Below are 13,970 nucleotides of genomic sequence, written 5' to 3'. Positions count from 1 at the left end.
ATTCCATTGGAAAGTATGAGGTGAAAAGCTATCCATGCGTCGACATTGCAGAAATCTAGGGAAGAGGAGCCGAAGGCATTCCAGGATCTTGCAGAGGGTAGACCGACGTTCTCCTGACCTTCCTGCTTCTTGTCTTATCGTGATTCGTCGTTGCTACAAAGTGCGCAATGCAAGAATGTTCGATCGAAACCCCATCTCAGACAGAAACAAATGCCGGTTGCACGGGATAAGGAAGAGGTATGCATAGACCCCCAAGAATGTGCCGATGTCTCACTTTGTGTAATATAATATACTGCACGCCATATGTCAGCCGGAGTTGTTTATTGCATGGTGCTGGGAGCTGTGGTTCCAAAAGCCTAGAGAAGTTTGCTTAGGATTGTTCTAGAATAAGAGTCAAAACAACCTCCCCGGTCTCGCGTCCACACCACCGGCACCGCCGTCCACCTATAGCCCTGAATAGAGCCATTTGCGTGTTGTTTATAGTACTTGGATGAATGGAAATCATACATGGATGTCAACAAACTTGGGTAGTGAGAGATCACCTGCGTGCAATAGAGACATTGATATCAACCGCTTCCAAATTAGATAGAGAACGAATCCTGATTGAGCTCTAAGTTTATACCATTCTTACTAGCTAGCACTTCAAGAACTAAGAGTGTCCATATGGAAACTGATTTCACGCGCTGGATTGGATGATAATCGCCTTTCGAACGTGTCTGTGTAATATATATATATATTGTAAGAGTTGGTCAAGGTAGTAGATCCTCTATATGGAGAGATTATACATATTCAGCACAAATGAAGGAGTCGCATCACTGAAGCTTGCATTGCTTATGATGACGGCACAGACTGTTGAGATTGCAGTAGGTGTGGGTAGTCATTGGACGGATCAACTTTGCTGTCTTACATCAGACGAGAAATACTAGGATTCGATGGACATGAACCCCCGCATTATCATGTAGATCTGCCTATCAAAACAGGAGCTCGCTGCTAATACCAACACACTAACGTACCAACGCACTAACTCTTCAATAGTGTCCTAATATTCGACTGTGCAGTAAGAGTAGAAGAGTCATCCCGCCTCGTCTCTTGTTTGAATTTGCACAGTAGCACGACTTGATATATAACAGATCGAAATCCGCACTCAACTGGCAGAGCGGCTATTCTTGGTGTCATGACCTAACATGCGGTCGCTATCACTAGTAGCATTAATTCTTGCTTCCAATACATTGGCTACGTCTCCATCGAACAGTACTGGATGGAAAGTAGCAAAGCTACAAGCTCTCGGTTTAGCAAGGTTGTCAACTCATGTTGATAAGAATGGTTACTACTCAGAGGAATGCACTCTGGAGAATGTGTCCCTCCGCAGAGAATGGTACTTACCACTTGTGAGGGATTTATGAGGGTGGCTAATGTAGATAGGGGTACATTGACAGACAGTGAGAAGAAGGGATATATCGCCGCGGTCAAATGTCTTTCGAAACTACCTCCATTGACTCCAACGTCGCTTGAGACTGGTGTTCGCAGCCGTTACGACGACTTTGTGTTGACTCATATCAACCAGACTCTGAACATCCACGGGACTGTGCGTCCACTGAGCAATAAGTTCTGGAGTCGAGACTGATTGTTATGTAGGGGAACTTCTTCGCTTGGCACAGGTACTACATCTGGACTTACGAACAAGCTCTACGAAACGAATGCGGATATACCGGTTACCAGCCATACATGGACTGGGGAAAATATGCAATGGACCCGGAGAACTCACCTATCTTTGATGGTTCAGCTACATCCATGGGTAGTAATGGTAGGCGCTGAACATGTTCCATGAGAAGAATCATCTATAACTTTCTTAACTAGGCGCGTTCATTGCACATGATGCTGTGGGAATTCCATCAAACGCGAGTCCAAGTATCTCCATTCCAACAGGAAATGGTGGGGGATGTATGACCAACGGACCATTCGTAGAGTCAGTAGACCATCAGGCGCACGGTCGGGCACTATTTTTCTGACTGGAAGAGCAGCTTCCCAGTTAATCTTGGGCCTTGCTTGCCATCACTTTCGTATGTCGAGCCCAATCCGAGGGCTGATTGCTTGGGATACAACCCACGTTGTATTCGGCGTGACATCTCCCAGTGGACGTCATCGAGATGGACCAAAGACTCGGACATCGCAGACGTGATTGAGAATTACCCAGATCCAACCGCGTGGACCTATCGATTTCAGGGAGACTTTCCAGCAGGTTATATGGGTGGTACGTCCGCAATCTGGAACATTTAGATTAGCTAGGCTGCTAACACTACTTGATTAGTACATACTGCTGGTCATTTCACTTGGGGCGGTGACCCCGGTGGTGACATATTCACATCACCGGCCGACCCTGTCTTCTTCCTACATCACGCGCAGGTAGATCGCGTCTACTGGATCTGGCAGAATCAAAACGTGGATGCGCGAACATTTGCCGTAGGAGCAACAATCACCATAAATAACACTCCGCCGAGTCGGAATGCCAGCCTCGATGACACAATTGACATAGGAGTCAACGCGGGCCCAATAACGCTCAGAGATGCAGGCAGTACAATTGGAAACACTCCCTTCTGCTACATATATTTATGATCATCATGCAATCCCTATAATGATTCTTGGTTCTCTAGCACGTATCGAGTCCGGCGTATCATCTCCACAGCATTAACTATGATTTGATCAATGACCAGGGGCTTACTTGGGGCATGATAAATGTGGCTCAGCTTTATCGCTTAGGCCCTTCTGCTTTAAGAACATTAATTAAGTAGAATAATTGATTGAAGATGGCATGGCATCGTCGAATGCCTCGGGATCAAGTCACTGAGTAAGGACACGCTAGCACGCTTCCGTGTCGGGAGTATGTCGGCAATATATCGGTGATCGCGCACTCTAGTTCTTGGTTGCCATCGCAACAACCATAATCTTCACGTGTACAAAACAAGCAAGTCCGTGCAAACAGATACTAGGTTGGTCTGCGCGTTGCGACCCGCTGATATCATCAACAACCACGACAACGGATGCAACAACAGCTCTCCGATGCGCCTTCTCAGATAGCATTGAACAACTTCCTTCAGCACATTCGCCAACAACTTTTCAATCACCATGGTGTCGACACGACGTCAAAAACAAGAAGAGCCTCCGGCGCTGGCCACGCAGCCAAAAGTACAAATTGCTCGCGGTGGTCTCAAGAAAGCCGTCGCGACCAAAGAACCTCCAATCGCTGATGTGAAAGTCTCCACGGCCACTAAAGCTTCCGCTGCAAAGAAAGCCCCGGCACCCAAGAAACCCACTACAACCCGATCGCGCGCAAACAAAGGCAAGACTGTCGAAGATGAGGACTTACCGCGACAAGAAGACCAGCAGATCACAGGGAAGACGACGAGAGCCAAGAAGTCAGTAAAAGACGATGATTCAGCAGCGAAAGCCCCAACGAGAGCCACGAGGGCTAGAGCCGCATCGAAGGCTACTCAATCCGAGGAGCCTCAAAAGACGCTTCAGAAGAAGAACCCCAGCAAAGATGCGCCTGCGGCCCACAGAGCCCCGCGAATCAGAGGAACCAGGAAGGATACAGAGGAAGTGCAGATAGGAGTAGAACCCGAAATTGAAGGAGCGGTTGAGACTGGTACTCTAAATGAAGCATCAGACCATCCTCCACCAGTAGAGCGCAAAACTAGAGCTACTGCGACAAAGACTACGAAAGTTTCCTCCAGAGCTAAAGCTCCGGTTGCGTCTTCCAAGTCTAGGGTGAAAAGCGCTCCAAAGAAGACAACAAAAACAACAACAACAACAACAGCAATCACAAGGGCAACGAGGGGAACGAGGTCGAAGAAGGTACCGGAAGTACCGGACGAAGATTTCGAGCCCGCAACAGAGCACGTAGCCATGGAACAGGATACAAAGATTTCGGCAAAGTCAAGTTCAACGACTGAAGAGGTCATTGCTGGCTTTGAGGAAAACCAATTTCTCGACGACCATTTTAACCCGAAGCCCCTGCCTGAGCCATCTGTCATTAAAATTGAGATGGCAGCCATCAGAGCACCCACTCTGTCGCCGGGCAAAGCAGCTTCCGCAAGTCTATTGAGAATGTCGCCTTCTAAATCAATCATGCAGAAGATAGCCGAGCTTCCAACAACAAGCTCTATTGTGGTCTCGCCGTCGAAATTGCCTCGACCGCAAGACAACGACGTGGAAATGATGGATTCGTATGATGCCTTGGCACCTACTCCGCTTTTTCAAAGGTCAGATGCACTCAACGCGAACCAGACGCCTTCCATGAAGTCTTCCCTCTTCACAGTCTCTGCTCGGAAGCCTCCAGGGTCTGTAAGAAGGCTCCATGCAATGTCACCGAGTCAGGCCTTGGTCAAACCACCTGGCCAGGCTGTGGACGAACATCAAAAGCTAGGCTCTTCATTGTTTTCAAGGTCACCAAAGAAACTTCATGCGATCATCCCCAGCAAGGCCATGATCAAGCCACCTGGCCAGACCGTAGATGAGAGGCAGAAGGCGGAATCCTCATTGTTCTCGGCATCACCCAAGAAGCTACACATGGAATCAATGGGCATCTTCGGGGCGGCTTGCAAGAACAAACGGCCTGCCGAGGGTGGCGAGACACAGTCTTCATTGACTGCGTCTCCCCGAAAGGTCAAGCTTACTTCACCAACAATGAAGTTTGACAATCGTTTCCCCGAAACTTCTGCCAGCGTACAGAGACCTTTCGGAAAATCAAGTTTGAATTCATCCCCTAGAAGAATGAAGACTCCAGGACGCACGCCAAAGACCGCGCCCATTTCATCCATCCGTGCTTTTCTGGATTCTGGTACGCCAACCAAGGCTCCCCCAAGATTTACTCTACCGACTCAGGATGTCATCATAGAGTCAGAAGAGGCCGATGTCACGATGGTGTTTGAAGAACCCCAATTCCCCTGCGATGTCCTTCCAACAGCTATTGAGTCTAACCCAATGGGATCAGATGAGGATGATGTTTTTGCAATCGGAACGGCCCAAACCTTATCCTCATATGAAGCTCAAGAAGTCATGCCAGAGACACCAGGACAAGAGCGCGGGGAGCCCGAAATTATATTTACTGAAAATGGTTTGAACGAGCTCGCAACTCCAGCATTACGTCGCTCAGATGTTATACACGAACGCAGTCCAATCGCTGAAATTTCGAGATCCGTTCTAAAGGAATCGCACCTCGATTCCCTGACCCAGGCAGGTCTAGCTGAGGACATTTCAAGGACAAAACAAGCACAGGAAACTGAAGACGACCTTTCAATATTCATTAATACTACTACCGTGGAAACAGAAATCCTTCCAGATTTAGCTATGAACGATTCTATCATTGCGAACCTCGACCAGAAAGCGCCAGCATCGGCCGACTCGAGTATTCTTATCACGCTAAATCAAGACCCGCATGAGAAGCACACTCTACCATCAGAATTACCAGTGGTAGAGTCGGATGCGGAGGCGCCGTTGAACGTAGTCCCATCCACCCCATCGACACCGAAACAGATGCCTGTGCCGATCATGCTTCCGCTCTCTACAGCAAAACGCCCAAAGATGTCACCGCGAAAGTCATCTCTTCGATCTCCAGAGAAGAAGTCATTTGAGTCGCCCAGAAAAACTGTTACCTGGCAGCAGCTTGAACAGAATGCAACACCTTCTAAGAATGATGGTATACTTGATGGAATGACATTTTATGTCGATACCCGGACAAACGACCAGGTTGATCAGTCGTATATGTTCGTATCATATCTCGAGCGAGCGGGAGCGGTCTGTGTCCCGCAGTGGTCCAGCAATAGTATGGGTGTGACTCATGTCCTTTGGATGAATGGGGACATTCGAACGCTTGAGAAGGTCGTTGCTAGCGATGGTGCCGTGACATGTGTTAATGTCGGGTGGGCAGTAGCGTGAGTAGTAAGCTGCTGATGCATTATTACGATGTTACTAACATTCTATTCAGATGCGAGAATAGTGGAAAACGTATTGACGAGAGTGCATATCTCACGGACTTGTCCTGCGTTCCCGGAAACTCGCCCGTCAAGCCACTAAGCACATTAAGTGCTAATTCTAGTCCTTTGATGGCTCGAACGCCGTCAAGATCACCTTTTAAGCCAGTCTCCACACCTTTCACTATGAAGCCTCTTCCACCTTCGCCACAAATCTCCTTTGACGATTTTGATAAGGAGAATTCACCAGCGATGACTACGGGAGGCTCTCCGGCAACGCCATACTTTTTGCATAAGGAAGAATTGATCCAACGCACGTGCCCACCGAAACAAAACAATAAACCACTGTTCTCTGGCAGTTTGTCTAGTAGCTCCTTTGCGGATAGACTGACAGCGACGAAGAGGAGAAGATCCGATGTTGGCGGTACGACAAGTGGTCGCACGCCCAAGAGGAGCCGGCCTGCGCTTCGGGATATATTCGAGTAATGGTTTCATTCGGCGAATAGTACATGTCCAGATTGATGACTGATGAATTGTTTGCTTGGGCGAATGTAACGATACTACGAACAACATTGAAGGCGTTTAGTGATTGGGAGACTGAGTCTGGGTCGCTGCTTTATTTGCTAGCCTCTGGTAAATAGGCCTTTGTTCTTGTACTTGTACAATCTGCTGTCGCTTTTGTACAACACGTTCTATAGAGGACCACTATCAGGTACTCAATGATATGCTTAATTTGATCGGCACTGCAGCATTTTCGTATGCTATCGCACACTTGTATACCGCCTCCTATCGCAATTCCCGTGTGAATCAGCGTTTCGCGCATCATGCGCTCGTAGAAACATAGGCCTTCATTGCTCTTACCGCATCACCTTCATGCGCCTTCAGAAGTTCTGTCACTTTTGGCTTACTCAATTCCAAGTGTTCGGCCTGCAGGATTGTCGATCAGTCTGCTGCAACCTCCTTACAGGATCTCACTCACCAGCAAGCTCACGTCCTTCATATCAATCTTGACCTTTTTCGACTCAACCTCTTTCTTCGCCTCTTTCTGTTTGCCACCACCCAGGTTCTTCATTGCATTGCCCAGCGCCTCGCTATCGACATCGCGCTTGTCGGCGGATGCATCGTCGTGTGTGTCGAGGGAAGAAAGCGCGGCTGCGGCCCGGCGGTCTTCAGCAGTACCGGTGGGTGCGTCTTCTGGGATATCTGCGGGCTGAGGTTCGGCCATGGTATTATGGGTTGAAGGATATCAGACCTGTATTGGATGTGAATTAATGGCCTATGGATGGATCGTGGTGAATGCAGTGGCGGGATGTGCCAAACAGGCTAGCGCACGGACTTTAGTTGTGATAATGAGAGGGTCACAAAGTATTCACATAATCAGATTCTTTTCACTTTTATCCGATATGGACCCCTCGAACCACTAATTAATTAGTGTTCATGATTAAATCGGTATAGCATTGCAATCCCGCCTTGACTGGCACGTGCACTTTGTCTTCCCGCACGTCTTGAAATATACTGAGTCACAAAAATTGGTACTAGAAAAGTGAAGAAAATCCCTGATTAATAACTGAGGATCTGATCTCCTTTGGTGTGGTGTCATTCTGCTTCATATTCAACAGCCATGGCTTCCACACTCAATGGCAACACACCTGGCGAGGACATTTGGACACCTTCATGTTAGTCTCCGGGCCATGTGAGACACACCCTTTTAGCTGACGCTCGGAAAGCATGGCGCTCGAAGAATATCAAGCAGGCAGTAGTGTACGACTCCGAAGCCGCTGCACTTCCTGCCCTATCGAAACTCGAGACTTTACCGCCAATTGTGACTCCAACTGAAATCAACAGGCTCAAGAACACTCTTCGAGAGGTAGCCTTAGGCAATGCTTTTCTACTTCAAGGAGGCGACTGCGCTGAGTTGTTCTCTTACTGTGCCGATGAGCCGATTGATGCCAAAATTAAGCTGCTACTTCAGATGTCACTTGTCCTCATCTGGGGCTCAAACAAACCCGTAGTGCGCATAGCCCGAATGGCCGGTCAATACGCCAAGCCTCGGTCAAGTCCAACAGAAGTGGTAGATGGGAAAGAGATCCCAAGCTTTCGAGGGGATATTCTGAATGGCTTCGACATCAATGCTAGGACTGTCGACCCTGATAGATTGGTGCAGGCCTATTTTCATTCAGCGGCCACTCTCAATTATGTTCGTGCACAATTATCGAGTGGTATTGCTGACCTACATAACCCTATGGACTGGGGCCTTGGTCACGTCAAAGACGAAGATCTGCAAAGTCGATACCAACGTATCGTTGGAAGCATTACAGAGTCCTTGAAATTCATGAATACTATCGGAGCGGACACTGCTGGACAATTGAATTCTGTCGATCTCTACACGAGCCACGAAGGGCTAGTTCTACAGTATGAAGAAGCACTCACCCGCAGACTACGACATCCCTCGAATGCCACTAAACCTACTGTATCGCCTGATGGGAAGGGATGGTACAACACGTCGACCCATTTCATTTGGATAGGGGATCGCACAAGACAGCTGGACGGTGCCCATATCGAGTACTTCCGTGGTATCGAGAATCCCATTGGGATCAAGGTCGGCCCGTCCATGGAGAACGAGGAATTGATAAGCCTTCTGAATATTGTTAATCCAAACAAGGAGGTTGGGAAGGTTACGCTCATAACCCGCTATGGTGAAGGAAAAGTGGAAGAGTTACTGGGGGGTCACATAGAAGCCGTCAAAAGCAGCGGACATTTGGTCATCTGGCAGTGTGACCCTATGCATGGGTACGTAAGGTCATGCTATTTGACGACATTCACTAATGGTTCACAGGAACACACGCTCTACCTCGACTGGAGTCAAGACACGGCATTTCAGCTCAATCCTGTCTGAGCTCTCTTCTGCTCTGAAGATTCACAAGCAGCACGGTTCGTATCTCGGAGGCATGCATCTTGAGCTTACAGGTGACGCTGTGACGGAATGCGTAGGCGGTAGCGTCGCACTGGAAGAAGGTGATTTGAGTCTCAACTACACAACCTTCTGTGATCCTCGTCTGAACGAGAAGCAGGCGCTGGAGATGGCATTTCTGGTAGCAGAATTCTACCGGGCGGACCAGGGGAAGGGGACGCGATAGTGTTAACGCATTCATTGTATCAATATGCATGATTCCATGACGTTTGATAAGCTAAAACCATTTGACCTTATACGTGATGCGGCTAATGAAAATCGAACCACTTTCACGAGACAGTCATTGCACTTACCATACATCAATGATGCTATAAAGTTCTTGGTCATTGTGAAGGGTTTGAGGCGTTAAGGCATCAAAGCCAATAGTCACGCTAGGCAGATGCGGCTAAGTCTGACAAGCTAGTCGTTTGTTGTCAGAGCTCCGCTCCACCTGTACCGCCACCGCTATTGTTCACTTCTTTTCACAAACCTCAACGATTGACGTTCGTTTCCAAACACCACCGTTCAATCACTCAATTCACATCGTCTGTACTGATCACTGGAGTCACCTGTCCTTTTCATCCGCCATGGCGGATCTTTCGGAGCTTTTCGCCCGACTAAAGAGCCCTAACACACCTGCCGACTCTCCACAGCAAAATTCCTATCAACCTTCTGTTTCGTCACCTATCGTCTCGCCTCAACCCAGTGGTCCTCAACCACATCACCCGTCTGCAATCATGAGCCCAGCTATGTCTGGAGGTAACACTCCAGGCGCGGAAGGTGGTAATGATCGTACGACGAGCTTGCTGAACTTGCTGAAGTTCAATCAACCGCAACAGTCGATACCTCCGCGTCAACCTTATACAGAGCTCCGTCGGCACCCATCCTCTAATCAAAATTTACCCTCAGCTACCTCAACACCAACCGCACGTCCAGTATCAGCCTCAGATCTCGTTGCTTCTTTCATGAAGAAGCCCTCGTCTTCATTGGCTATGCATAGTCCCGCCGAAGCTTCGCCTGCCTCTGTTCGAGCAGAACCTCATCACACCTCTTCTACGGAAAACCCTCAAGATCTTCTATTGAAGCTGCTAAACAACCCGCGCTCTTCGGCAACGCAGAGTGAGGCTGGATCTGTGCGTCATTTAGATCTCGGCAAATCTCAGAGTCTCAAGTCACCATCCACGTCCTTTCCGGACTTAGCCGAGCCCTTGCATACTACACATGATTCAGATGTACCAGCCATTACTAGCTTGGGTAACACCGGAGCGGCTCCATCTGGATCAATGTTCACCTATGCCAACCCTTTCGATCAGCTTGAAAGATCTTCCCCGCTTAATCGGAACGGCCGTTCAGCACCACAGCGTGTGGCTCAGCCTCAAATCGACAGGGTAAAGATTACTACTGTACCAAGCCTTGAATCTCAGCCCCCGGTTCACTCGCCTGTTCGTATCATACAGGGCCCGGCGAAGGCCGAGATCAGTCACGAAACAGTGTCAGACGCCGTTGGTGAACTTGGCCAACAGGTTGAAAAAGAGCTAGATGACGTACTAAGTGAAGTCGCAACGATAGGCAAGAATGGCAAGGTCGTGCCTGCTGCTGTCATTGCCGCAGCTACCAACAATGAAGCCAAACGTGCTGGTGAGGATCACGCTCATGAGCTCGCGGACAAAGCCTTGGAAGCAAATTCCGCGGAAGCTTTGAAACTCGCTGCAGCTGGAGTTGGTGACAATGTTGCTGATAGCTGGGAAAGTGCAGATGCTGAAGACAGCCCGTCTCAAGGCGACGAGACCGTCAAAGTCTACAACTTTCCCATGCGCCCTTTCACAGCAATCGACATTATCAAGCTGCAGGACAAGCCGCCTACTTTCCGCGCGAGCACTATCATGGAGATCGCTAAGCTCAAGAAGGACTTTGACCAGATGGACCGCCAACTTGTATGCGCCTCCAAGAACTTCATTGCTTATGCTACATTGAAACCTCTCGGCTTTCGTGTTATTCGTCAGGAAACTGGCCAATATCGAGCCGCCTTCTCAAGTTCGAAGGAACGGATTTTCAACATCTCTATATGCACTCCAGCGCCAGGGTCTGCCGCTACGGAACATGAGACCATCCTCGGGACTGGTATGAATGGTAGCATCTTCTGGACTCAAGTTGCCGCTGTATCCGGTGACGCTTTTGAGGAAGAGAATCTCGACGATGCTGGGTTCATATTCCCACCCGCTCCCGTTCACGATGACAATACCTCTGGTGGTCAACTTAAGACTCGAGCAAAGACAAGCACGCGTCACCCCGAGTTCTTCGCCGTTGGCCGTGGAAAATCTATACATTTGGTGTACCCTAAGGTCGCTCGGACCAACAGATACACCAACATAAAGACACGTACATGTGACAGCGAGAGGTACTTGAAAGAGCGCTCTCTGAAGATCCTGACTGGCAAAGCTGGAAAAGACTTTGCCTTCAGCGCGGATGACTCGGTCATTGTGTCTTTGGACAAAGCTGGGAAGATGAGGTTCTGGGACATTCGAACTTTGTGGGATGCGGCAGAGGAGAATCCAGCTGGCGCCTTCGAAGGTGTCACGATCCGACATCCGCTTTGGAGTCTGCAAACGACTTCGCCTAACGAGAAATCGTGGCCCACTTCAGTATTTTTCTTGGACAAAGAACGCCCTGTAAGTAAAGGTATCGCTTTGAGGTACCTTGTCGTTGGCCAGAAGCAGAATCATACTCTGCAGCTTTGGGACCTCGGTTTGGGCAAAGCCGTCCAGGAACTGAACCTACCACACGACAATGAATCGGATGCCATTTGCACTGTTGCGTATCACGCAAAGTCCGGAGTAATGGTCGTTGGTCACCCAACCAGAAACTCAATCTATTTTGTTCACATCTCTGCGCCCAAGTACAACCTAGCAGCCATGTCCCAAGCGAAATACATTGGACATCTCGCGGAACCAAAGTCGACCATCGCTAAGCCTGAATCCACTGCCATCATGAGCGGTATTCGTGAATACTCACTGGGTCCTAAGGGTAAGCTGCGCACTCTTCATCTTCTGGAGGAGCACGCCGGCACGTCAGAAAGCTACGGTCCTGGAGATGCGCCAGTATTTGAGCTGTATGTCGTCCATTCAAAGGGCGTCAGTCTGATAAGCATCCATCGCGAAGATCTCGGATGGACTAAGGACTTCCGCGTGACAAATCCTGTAGAGGCAGCGACAACTGGCGCTGTGCAAGTCAGCTCTCTGCGACCTCCTCAGCCAGTAACAGAAGGATCTACCATTGGATCTAGTAATGGTGATGCTCGTACTGCACCTTCAACGCAAGGAACATCGCGCGAAAGCGCCAAGAAAGACACTGCTAGTTCAAGCACGTCAAGGGTTGTTCCGCAAACTCCAGAGGCTGCCATTCGTGCCAGCACTCTCGCCAAGGTCGAGAACAAACAAGAGGCTGAGCGAGCAGCGATTCTTAACAATTCTGAGAAGTCTGAAAAGAAAAAGAAGAAGCGCGCGACCGATACAGCGTCACAGACATCGACTGCTCCTCGTCCCGCCACGTCCCATGTCATGCCATCACCATTGCCGTCATATGCGAATGCCGCTCGACAGACTTCGCCAGCTGCCAAAGGGACTGATGGCGATGCACCAGCATGGGCTCTGCGTTTGTTAAACCAGCCAGGATCTGTTGCCCCAGCTGTCACGGACGGTCCTTTATCCAGTCAACTGTCGAAAGCTTTGACCGAGCGTTTTGATGACCTCTACAAACGTATCGACAACGACAAGCGCGCCCTGGATGCTTCGAGCGGAGCAAAGCAAGAAGCTGTTCTGCGCCTTGTCTCGAGCACTCTGAGTGACAATCTTGACCAAGCTTTTAGCCGTCATATTCAGGAGTCGGTAAAGACCAGTATCCTTCCCGCTCTCACGAACTCCGTGGGTGCTATGGTAGGCCAGCAGATCAACCTTGTTGTACCACGCGAAATCAAATCGACATTGCCAGCTCTTGTCAGCAAGGCCATGCAGGAGCCTGACACTCTTCGTATCATCTCCGATCTCGTTGCCAGTAAGGTGACGAAGACCATTGAGACCCAGATATCAGCTTCCTTTCAGAACCTTGGCCCCTCGCTTGCCAGCGTAGTCTCCAATACTGTCAAACAAACCTCAAGCCAGGCTGACCATCGCTTGGCTGAGCAGCTGCGCCAGGCTGATATGCAACGTCAAGCCGATGCGTCCAAGATTGTACAGTTAATCGGAATGGTACAAGAGCTTTCAGAAAGTGTGGCGGTGATGCGCTCATCGCAGACTGACGCTCGGAACGAAATTTCCCGGCTCCAACAACAGTTGATTGAAACTCAGTCTCGCGAAACTACAGTTGAATCTGTCGTCACTGAGCCCAAGGTAGAAGAGCAGGATTCGGAGTTGAATACCATCCATGGGTTGATCAATAGTGGTCGATACGAGGACGGCACCATCATGGTAAGTGCTACACATTCCAGAATTGCGACCTGCGTTTTCTAATTCCGAACAGTGGCTTCAATCGCCTCGCCAGGCCGAGCTCTTCGACCTTTTGTTCATGCGTTTTGGTCCTAACTTTATTAAACACCTGTCTTCTCTGGTATCTTTGTCAGTTGCTGCCGCAACGACCGCCAACCTAGAGTCGAACCTGGCGCAACGTTTGGACTGGCTTGATACCGTACTTATTTCACTCGACCCTACAGTAAGACCGCTAACGCTCCTGTGATCTCGTATCTTCAATCAGAAACTAACGTCTGACAGGATCCTGAAATTGTTGAAGTCGTCCCGCAAATTATGGAAGTCATTGGTACCCGTTTGCGAGACGTATACATGCAGATTTCCGAAAGTGAGGGCAGTTCTGCTGCACCCCTTCGTCGTCTCTCTGGCTCCGTTCGACAAGCTATGGAGGTAAAGGTGGCAGCTCAACGCCATCTCTCGACCAGAGGATGAGAGACAGTAAGCGAAATCACACTTATAACCTCGATGGAGATCATCTTCCACAAATACAAAGACTTTGTCATAAAAGGTCTGGGATGCGATTTTTCTGTC

The 13,970-nt window shown here is 49.2% G+C and overlaps 5 protein-coding genes across 5 annotated transcripts; 4 read left to right on the top strand and 1 right to left on the bottom strand.

Moving 5' to 3' along the window:
• The first annotated feature begins 984 nt into the window (after window positions 1-984).
• EJ05DRAFT_513315 (tyrosinase) lies at window positions 985-2,820 on the top strand. Its single transcript, XM_033748421.1, has 6 exons — window positions 985-1,375; window positions 1,423-1,585; window positions 1,636-1,804; window positions 1,858-1,966; window positions 2,022-2,251; window positions 2,309-2,820. The coding sequence occupies exons 1-6, from the start codon at window positions 1,185-1,187 to the stop codon at window positions 2,611-2,613; spliced, it is 1,167 nt and encodes a 388-aa protein (XP_033597438.1). The 5' UTR covers window positions 985-1,184; the 3' UTR covers window positions 2,614-2,820.
• Window positions 2,821-2,959: 139 nt separating this feature from the next.
• EJ05DRAFT_118362 (uncharacterized protein) lies at window positions 2,960-6,838 on the top strand. Its single transcript, XM_033739048.1, has 3 exons — window positions 2,960-3,900; window positions 4,021-5,930; window positions 5,984-6,838. Exons 1-3 carry the CDS (start codon window positions 3,124-3,126, stop codon window positions 6,453-6,455), a joined length of 3,159 nt encoding a protein of 1,052 aa, XP_033597437.1. The 5' UTR covers window positions 2,960-3,123; the 3' UTR covers window positions 6,456-6,838.
• EJ05DRAFT_488551 (uncharacterized protein) lies at window positions 6,792-7,194 on the bottom strand (the record flags this gene model as incomplete). The annotated part of the gene is made up of 2 exons (XM_033745724.1): window positions 6,792-6,896; window positions 6,949-7,194. The coding sequence occupies 2 exons, from the start codon at window positions 7,192-7,194 to the stop codon at window positions 6,792-6,794; spliced, it is 351 nt and encodes a 116-aa protein (XP_033597436.1).
• Window positions 7,195-7,348: 154 nt separating this feature from the next.
• Window positions 7,349-9,189, top strand: EJ05DRAFT_478809 (phospho-2-dehydro-3-deoxyheptonate aldolase-like protein). Its single transcript, XM_033744533.1, has 3 exons — window positions 7,349-7,645; window positions 7,697-8,759; window positions 8,806-9,189. The coding sequence occupies exons 1-3, from the start codon at window positions 7,591-7,593 to the stop codon at window positions 9,104-9,106; spliced, it is 1,419 nt and encodes a 472-aa protein (XP_033597435.1). The 5' UTR covers window positions 7,349-7,590; the 3' UTR covers window positions 9,107-9,189.
• Window positions 9,190-9,506: 317 nt separating this feature from the next.
• EJ05DRAFT_488549 (uncharacterized protein) lies at window positions 9,507-13,871 on the top strand (the record flags this gene model as incomplete). The annotated part of the gene is made up of 3 exons (XM_033745723.1): window positions 9,507-13,382; window positions 13,435-13,623; window positions 13,683-13,871. 3 exons carry the CDS (start codon window positions 9,507-9,509, stop codon window positions 13,869-13,871), a joined length of 4,254 nt encoding a protein of 1,417 aa, XP_033597434.1.
• Between the last annotated feature and the right edge of the window lie 99 nt (window positions 13,872-13,970).

This window comes from Pseudovirgaria hyperparasitica (genome assembly GCF_010093815.1).
Source record: "Pseudovirgaria hyperparasitica strain CBS 121739 unplaced genomic scaffold EJ05scaffold_14, whole genome shotgun sequence".
NCBI classification, from domain to species: domain Eukaryota; kingdom Fungi; phylum Ascomycota; class Dothideomycetes; order Acrospermales; family Acrospermaceae; genus Pseudovirgaria; species Pseudovirgaria hyperparasitica.
Note: the sequence above shows the minus strand (reverse complement) of the source record. Positions and strands in the feature narration are given on the sequence as shown.